This window comes from Phodopus roborovskii, unplaced genomic scaffold, assembly GCF_943737965.1.
Source record: "Phodopus roborovskii unplaced genomic scaffold, PHOROB, whole genome shotgun sequence".
NCBI classification, from domain to species: domain Eukaryota; kingdom Metazoa; phylum Chordata; class Mammalia; order Rodentia; family Cricetidae; genus Phodopus; species Phodopus roborovskii.
This window is the reverse complement of record NW_026125538.1, coordinates 708,924-718,463: the sequence shown is the minus strand read 5'-3', so window position 1 is coordinate 718,463 and position 9,540 is coordinate 708,924. Positions and strand designations below refer to the sequence as shown.

The 9,540-nt window shown below is 36.3% G+C and overlaps 1 protein-coding gene across 1 annotated transcript; it reads left to right on the top strand.

Moving 5' to 3' along the window:
• Positions 1 to 7,754: 7,754 nt before the first annotated feature.
• LOC127216226 (olfactory receptor 4K15) lies at positions 7,755 to 8,741 on the top strand. Its single transcript, XM_051176850.1, has one exon. The coding sequence runs from the start codon at positions 7,767 to 7,769 to the stop codon at positions 8,739 to 8,741; it is 975 nt and encodes a 324-aa protein (XP_051032807.1). The 5' UTR covers positions 7,755 to 7,766.
• The last annotated feature ends 799 nt before the right edge of the window (positions 8,742 to 9,540 follow it).

The following is a 9,540-nucleotide window of genomic DNA, read 5'->3' as shown; positions in this document are numbered from 1 at the left end:
GGACATACCACTATTCCCTACTTCAAGTTCTACTATAGAGCTATTGTCCTGAAAAAAGCCTGGTATTGCCACAAAAATATACACATAGACCAATGGAATAAAATATAAAATTCTGATATTAACCCACACATGTACGAACACCTGATTTTTGACAAAACAACTAAAATTATACAATGGAAGGCAGAAAGCATCTTCAACAAATGGTGGTGGCATAACTGGATGTTAGTGTGTAGAAGACTGTAGATAGACCCATGTCTATTGCCATGCACAAAACTCAAGTCCAAATGGATCAAACACCTCAACATAAATCCAGCCACCATGAACCTATTAGAAGAGAAAGAGGGACTTACCTTTGTACAAATTGGTATAGGAGACTGCTTCCTTAACATAACTCCAGTAGCCCAGACACTTAGATCGACAATTAATAAATGGGACCTCCTCAAACTGAGAAGCATCTATAAGGCAAAGGACACAGCTGATAAGACCAAATGGCAGTTGGGAAAAGATCTTTACCAACCCTTCATCTGACTGAAGGCTGATCTCCAAATATACAAAGAACTCAAGAAACTAGTCAACAAAACACCAAATAACCCTATTAAGAAATGGGGTACAGAACTGAAGAAAGAATTCTCAATAGAGGAAATCAAAAAGTCTGAAAGACACTTAAGAAAATGCTCCACATCCTTAGCTATCAGGGAAATGCAGATCAAAACAATTTTGAGATACCATCTTACTCCTGCCAGAATGGCTAAAATTAGAAACACCAATGATGACTCATGTTGGAGAGGATGTGGAGAAAGGGGAACACTCCTCCACTGCTGGTGGGAGTGCATACTCATACAGCCATTTTGGAGATCAGTATGGCGGTTCCTCAGGAAAATGGGAATTAGTTTACCACAGGACCAGACAATCCCCTCTTAGGCATATACCCAAAGGATTCACATCCATGTAACAAAGACATGTGTTCAACTATGTTCGTAGCAGCATTATTTGTAATAGCAAGAACCTGGAAGTAACCTAGATGCTCCTCAATTGAATAATGGATAAAGAAGATGTAGCACATTTACACAATGGAATACTACTCAGTAGAAATACACAATGGAATCTTGAAATTCACAGGCAAGTGGATGCAATTTGAAGAAACCATCCTGAATGAGGTATCCCAGTCACAAAAAGAGGAACACGGTATGTACTCACTCATATATGGATTTTAGACTTAGAGCAAAGAATCACCAGCATATAATTCACACTGCCAGCAAAAATAGCATACAAGGAGGGATATAAACATTATATACAAGGTCCCTCATAGAAGGGGAAATGAACAAGATCTCCTGAGCATAGTGGGAGTGGGGAGGCAGTGAGTGGAGAGGGAGCTAGAAGAAAGGGAAGGGTAGGAGAGGAAAGCATGTCGGACTAGGAATATTGAGTCAGGGGTGGAATAGATGAGAAAAAAAAAGAGAGAGAGAGAGAGAGAGAGAGAGAGAGAGAGAGAGAGAGAGAGAGAGGGAGAGAGAGAAAGAAGAGAGAGAGAGAGACATTTTGTTTTGAAGAGAAAACTGACTTTAGAGAAATGTCCAGAGACCAGAAGACTGACCCAACTAACAATTTTGAGTAACAGTGGAAAGGCTAACTTAAAAGCCCTTCCCTGATAATGAGATTGGTGACTAACTTATCCACCATCATGGAGCCCTCATTTAGCAGCTGATGGAAACAGAAGCAGACACCCACAGCTAAACACTGTGCTAAAGTGGAATCCAGATGAAGAGGGGGAGGACAAGACCAGGCTACAGAAACACACAAAGATAGCTAACCTGAACAAGGGGGAGCTAATGGAATCCCAGACTGATAGGTGGGAATCCAGCATGGGACTGACTCAGACACCATAAACATGGGTCTCAGTTAGAAGGCCCGGGCAGGCTAAGGGACCTCTGACAGTGGAGCCTGGCTGTATCTCTGGTGCAGAAAAGACTTTGGGAGCACATTCCCCATGGAGACAGGACGAGGGCCTAGTCCCTACTCCAAATGACTGGATAGATTTGTTGATCCCTCCTATAAGGCATCACCCTTCCTGTGTATTGGGAGGGGGATGGGATAAGAGGGTGGTTGGGGGGGCATGGGAGTTTGGGAGAGAGGGATGGAAGAAGAGAGGGAGTGAGGGAGGGAGGGAAGAAGGAAGAGAAGGAGAGGGAACTGAGATTGATATGTAAAATACAAAGAAAGAAAAGTGTACTTTTCAAAAACATACAGAACCTTTCTTGGCCACACAACACGTGACATAGCCATGGTTCCCATGATGTAGTTACATACAGCCATAGAACCCCTAGTCTGACTAAGTATTTGCCAGTGATCACATCTTGCCAGGTGACAGGGTGGGGCTCCATAATGCCTGGATCTTAACAACTTCTTCTTGACTTAACAAAAAGGGAAATTGGAATTTGACAAAAGCTTTTTCTGCATTATTGAGATATTCGTGTGGTTGTCAAAGACTGCTGAAAAGCTTAGTACGTTGCCATGTTAAATGGCTCTGCCCCTGACCATTTACTCAAAGAATGCATTATGACCCTGAGAAGTAGTTTTTGCCATCTCTTTTTATTATTGACAAAATCATTCTGTAAAATGTGTCTATAAGCTGTTTGGAAAAGAAGCTAGAGAGAATTACAATGAGAGAATTAGAGCAAAGGATGACTGCTGGAAAGAATTAAGTGTTTGACCCCCAGACAGTGTATATGAGCCTTTTTTCCTCAGATATTTAGAAATTTATTCCTAAAGACTCTCAGAGTAAAAGTTTAAAAGTCCTCACTTCCTTGAAACCATGGTGTAGTTCTGAGATCTGGTCTCACAGTAGTTTTTTTTTTTTTTTTTTTTCCGTGTGTGTGTGTGTGTGTGTGTGTGTGTGTTTAAATATTTGCCTATAGTTAAGAGGTTAGGAAGAAGAGATATTAAGGAATGGTATTTGAATGTATTAGCCAAAAAGATATTTCAGATGTTCTTATCATGTAAATTTGGGATGAAATACAGAAGCCATTTAGCTCATAATTTCCTAATGTTCCTCGCTGTGGAAGGTCACTTGTAGTGTAATTGGAAGGACATTGGACAATGAATTGGAAGATGTGCTCTATACCATGCAGTATAATCATAGTCAAAAATCTTCAAGAGATGGCTCACATGTGTAGTGGGGTATTTATTTTGTCTCCTTCTGTGGCACTGACCACACCCAGTGGGGGGTGGAGCCAGGGGCAGATGTGACCTGTGGAACTAGGTCTGAGGAGAAGCCAGGGAACACTCTCTTGCTGGAAAACCTACTGGTGTTCATCTCTCTAGGTTGTAAGTTATTTATCCCTGAATAAACTTCTATTCAGTCTATTTGTTTATCCTGATCCTTATTAAACAGCAATAGACATCCTCTATAGATTTAGGTTATAGAACAAGTGGGTTAATATCAATGCAGGCATCAAGATTCTACATTTGCCATTTATCCCTTTTATCCTCAAATTAACACTACTTGTAGGAGAAAAACATTGAGCTTCACTCAACACAGTTTTCATAAGAACTTAAGCTCATTTTTAAATTTTGTGAGGTCAATTTTGTGTAGCTATTTCTTCTGAACTTACATTCCCTCCTGAAAGCAGGAAGGAATTTGAGGAAACAAATGAAACATCCAAAACTCATAAAACTCTTAGAACTTTAAAATTCACAAGGTCCTAAGATTGTATGTAATAATTGTTAGAGAAAGGATAATTTCTAAATTGGTGAATGGTCTGCAAGATATTCAGGAAGCTTCATGAACAAGGCTTTCATGAGTTCTTACTCATGCTGGGATGGGATTTACATTGATACAGCCCCCTTCAACTGGCCTAAGTTCCTGTAAGCAACCCTAATAAACTCATTGGTTCATTATCCTAAACTTGGGTATGTTATTTCCTTGATATGCTGATGCTGGAGTATCTATTGTGAATAGAGTGTGTTCATGTCACTCCAGGAAAAGTCACAGAAAAATTATATATCCATTTTAGTAGACATCTTCCTTTGAACACAGTGTTTCTACTGTAAAACAGTTCCTAATACCTTAACTTAGAACCCTTGTCTTAGAAACAAAACATACACGCATACACAGTTCTAAGAATTAATATGTTAAGGTTTTGTTGGTTCATAGTATGAAAAGGCACATGGATTCCTATCAAGCGTTGATACTCTCATTGATGCTTGTATATAGCAGTCTTGAAGCATAGTGAACTAACCAGAAAATTACTCCTTGATTTTCCCCCCACAATGTCATATGTTCTGTAACAAAAGCAATCATTTTGTTAGTTACACTTCTTGCTTCATTTGTGGAATCCATGAGTTGATCTTGTGAGAAAACAAATGTTCTCATGTAATTATCTCTAATGGAGGCAATTTCTGCGATCCCAATTCTCATGTGGGTCTCTTGGTCACTACAGTCCAGTGACGTCAATTCACAATTAGTTTCTAATCATTGCAATGACTTTTTAATATCTCTGTGTGGATGACAGTTTACACTCCAAAGTGTTAAGGATGAGAAATGTATTTATTACCTGTAATTTGGCTCCTGTAGTATTGTGCTGTGCTTGTTTGGTGTTTATGAAAAAGATCACTGTTTTCTGGACCTATACGATAAGTCAGGAGACATGTTCTTATGAGATGTAAGTAAATGTGTGTATGCACTTACATATGCAGTACAGACGAAGAAATGTCAACCTTGATGACTTTTCATAGTTGTTAATTTCTGGAGGATTCTGAAAGTTATTTGTGGTCATCTAATTTATTATTATGAACACAGGCAGCAAGTATCTAGAATTAGGCTAAGTTCCTTGTAAATTCTATAATATAATATTTATTTTGAAGCTTCTTTTTAATTGTCTTTTCCCCTATTTAAGATTCTTGATTTTCCAAGTACTTCCCTAGCTCCTTAGAACTGGGGAACTGTAACTGATTGGTAAGAAAGCAGACCCTCATGACTTCAGATACAACCCGTTTCTTCCTTTTATTTTTTTTTTTATAAAGTTATCTCTATAGTGCTATATAAGCACTAAACTATCCCAATAGTTGACGACTACAGTAGATTATAGGATAACTACATCTTTTCCATTTAATGTTCGATAAGCAACATGTTTTTGTTTCTGTATATACCCAGACGATGTACCAATATATGTTCAATAATCATAATCTTGATATACCAGATCTGTCTTGAGTTAGAAAGTAAAAGGTCAGAATTGTTTTAAAGGTTGGTGAAAAGTGCATCCAAGAAACAGTAAGTTTTGTTACTCATATTAACTACATATTCTTCCTCACTTTATAAGTTCTAATATCTGAGTAATAATTATTGTAGAGTGATTTATACATTAAAATTTAAAACACAGGGACAGGGACATGAAGATCATTCTGTCCTTCCAAATCTGCAGGCATGAACTAATCTTTAAATATTATAAGAAATGAAAATTAGTTATACATGAATGCATCCAATTGGAAACACACTTTAGTATGAGTTAGGCCAAGCAATATAAAATTGTCAAATATTAACTGTAAAAAAATTATTAGTTTATATTGAATTAGAATAACAAGATAAGTTAGAATAATCTAATCTAATAAGTTAATATACTATAATTTAAAAGTAATTACAAATTCTTAGAAATCACGACGTCCTCACCTAAATAACCAATTGAGAGACAAGTTTGGATAATGTCATAACTATTTAAAACTTAAGGATAATGAGCCCCAAAAGTTTAAAAAACAGTTACTGTCTCATATATGTCCAATAAGACATTTATGATTCTGACATTATGTTTGATTTCATCAATGTAGAATTAATTTATTACAGATATATTGTTAACAGATTTCATTTAATATATATGCCAGACAAAGAAGACAATGAATTTTATTAACTTCTCAAGAGATCAATATACTGGCTTATAACCCTCCCAAAAGTAGATAAAAAACAATCTAAATATATTATAACAGAGCATAGCACTAAGCCTAGCAAGAGTAAGCACCTTTGTGCTTATGAACTTAGAAAATTAGAAAGGGCTTTATATAGGGAATACAGTTCGAGTTCATATTCCTACTGCCTTTGTTTTAAACAAAATAAACTTGCTTCTAGATTTTTCCAAAGTTTTCCAAGAGTTCCATAATCCAGAGACAGTGGCAGAAATCAACTTTCCAGGAGACACAGAGGAGTTACTGGAGGTTAGTTCTTGCTTTGATTTACTCATGATTGGATTGTTTGCTGTATTTTAAATTCTCTTCACACAATTGCCTCTGTCATATCTCCTCAGGAAGCTCCTGATTCTTTCACACTTATGCTTCCTTATGGGATATATAAAAATTCCAGCATTTGTATTACTTAATTTCCTGCCTATAAGGGTCCTTTGTGACATGAGCCTAAGAATTTGGACTTCTGAAAAATAAAACATAGATTAAAAAATTTGTTCAGAAAGCAATTTAGCACCTTCTCAAAAATCAGGCCTGTTTTTATTATACATTTTTCCTATAAATGCTCTACTTTAAAACTCCATTTCTTAAATATTTCTGAATATCTTGACATGCTTGTTTTGATAGTATAAGTTATAAAACACAAATTAGTTCCTGGCTGGGTTCTGACAAGTTGGAGACATCAAATATAAAAGTTTGTTCTTTAACTTTGTTTTATAAAGTTAATTGAGATTATTCATCACTTATTGCTCTATGTGTAACTCATCCAGTGAAATTCAACAGTTATGATCTAAGAAGACATTGACATCTTCAGTTGCCAGTGGCTAGAAATAATAAAAAGACATCTTTCAAGACCTGATTTAAATGTGAGTGATGTTCAAATAGAGGTGATCTAATGTCCCTTTCAGATTGCTTTATAAATTTATTACTTCTATGAAAGTCTGTAAATTATAGCTCCCTAATATATATAAAAACAAGATAATAGGAAATAATTTCCAATGAAATAGGGCATACCAACAGTGTAGGAAAGAAAAAGTCTCACAACATAAATTCCTACAATACACGATCACCCTTTCTAAATATAATTATTCTTGAAGGTTTTCACTCTCTCTCTCTCTCTCTGTGTGTGTGTGTGTGTGTGTGTGTGTGTCTGTGTGACAATACAATTCCTGTATTATTAACACTAATGCATGTATATGAAGAAGTGCATCTCCATTAATTGATAGGAATAACTATGTCAGCTGCAATGCAAGGAGAATCTTTGAGAAGATCTGAGTGACCTAAAGAAAAATTCTATGAAGTTCTTTATCTTTCAATTTTGACAGAAATTTGTATTTTATAGACTTTGTACTTGCAAAGGAGGAGACAATATGTAGTTAGAGTGGGAGGTCCCTCTTACAAATGAGTTAACTTTCACAAATACTTTCTGTGGTTATAAATTTCACAAACACATAACATGTTTATAAAATGGCAAAACAAAAGTGTACATTTCAATAACTTTTCACAAAGTGAACTCTGTCACCAGACATATCAACGACAGAGCTGCTCATCCTTCTCTTCTGTTCAAGGATGACTCCGGTCAGTTTACTCAAAATCATGTGTGCCCTTGATCTGATTTCAGACTCCGTACAACTAGATTCATACAACATTTTATGACATTACTTATATAAATTTGAGTAACAAAAACACCATGAATAGAAACAAAAAGCATAATCTTTGAAATATGAACTGTAATTGAGAAAGCAAGCCAAACTTGTTTAATTGATTGATTTTTATTATGTTTCTTTTCAGACAACTGAAGACAAACTACCCCAAGGTCAATGAATGAAACAAATTACTCTCGGGTAACAGAGTTTGTGCTGCTGGGCCTGTCAAGTTCAAAGGCACTCCAGCCTTTCCTGTTTCTAATATTTTCACTGCTGTACCTATCTATCCTGCTGGGCAACTTCCTCATTATCCTCACAGTGACTTCAGACTCCAGACTTCATACCCCCATGTACTTTCTGCTCGCCAACTTATCTTTTATAGATATATGTGTGGCCTCTTTTGCTACACCCAAAATGCTTGCTGACTTTCTGGTTGAACGGAAAACTATATCTTTTGAAGCCTGCTTGGCTCAGATTTTCTGTGTTCATCTCTTTGCTGGTGGTGAGATGGTACTTCTTGTATCCATGGCCTATGATCGCTATGTTGCAATATGCAAGCCTCTCCACTACACGACAATCATGAGTCGCCGTGTATGTATTATTCTGGTCATCATCCCCTGGTGTGTGGGTTTCATTCACACAACTAGCCAGTTGGCATTCACTGTTAACTTGCCATTTTGTGGGCCTAACCAGGTGGACAGTTTTTTCTGTGATCTCCCACTAGTGACAAAGCTAGCTTGCATAGACACTTACATTGTCAGCTTACTAATAGTTGCAGATAGTGGCTTTCTCTCTATGAGTTCATTTCTTCTCTTGGTTGTCTCCTACACAGTGATTCTCATTACAGTTAGGAATCGCTCTTCTGCTAGCATGGCCAAAGCCCGCTCCACCCTAACTGCTCACATCACCGTAGTCACACTCTTCTTTGGACCATGCATCTTCATCTATGTGTGGCCCTTTAGCAGTTATTCAGTTGACAAAGTCCTTGCTGTGTTCTATACCATCTTTACACCCATATTAAACCCTGCTATCTACACTTTGAGGAACAAAGAAGTAAAAGCAGCTATGTCAAAGTTGAGGAGTCGCTATCTGAAACCTGGACAGGTTTCTGCACTGCTTAGAAATGTTCTTATTCTGGAAACAAAGTGAATTTACAGGACTGTCATCATTTTTTAAAATTTTCTAGACATTTCTATAATTGAATTGCTGCTCTTTTTAAAGGTAGTCGTTTAACATATAGAGATATTTTAAATTATAGGTTTACTACAATTTTAATGAGCAGAAAACATTCTGTGATAACTTTTTCTTTCAATTGTTCTTGTTCTTGGATGTTGTTTTTCTTCTTTTTTCAAATTAAGATAGTTTTAAAAGAAAAGATTGGCTTTTCTGTGAATAAAATTATATCATTTATTAAATTGTGTTTTGTCTTATATGGTTAGAAAATATAGTTTATATTCAAGCTCTCAGGTACATTTATTTTTTATAAAGAAAGGAATAATTTTATAAATCCAGATTTTCAAGCAAAAGAAGAATGATGAGTATTTGTTGCTTTTTCTATTTCTCTGTTCATTTTGCTCCTGCCATTTTTGTTAATACCATGTGTTGATCTGTATTAAATACTTACTTATAGTATTTTCCTTGCAATGGGTCCCAGAACAGAGTTACTTTTCAGTACCAGGTCATACAACACTTAGGTTGTGCAAAGGAATATAATTAAATGGAACTTAATTGCAATAGGTAAGAATGTGAATAGATTCCTCAGACAAGCCAAAGAGTTTATGAAGTGCATCAATTCCTGGATCAGAATCTTGCAAGTTGTAAGCAAAGCTCTAAGGCTGCTTTACAAGACATCCTTAGGAATAGAAGAAGAAGAAGAAGAAGAAGAAGAAGAAGAAGAAGAAGAAGAAGAGAGAGAGAGAGAGAGAGAGAGAGAGAGAGCATAAAAGAG

Bases quoted from the DNA above. Each gene is read 5' to 3' on its own strand.
- LOC127216226 (XM_051176850.1), top strand. From the start codon at position 7,767: ATGAATGAAACAAATTACTCTCGGGTAACAGAGTTTGTGCTGCTGGGC.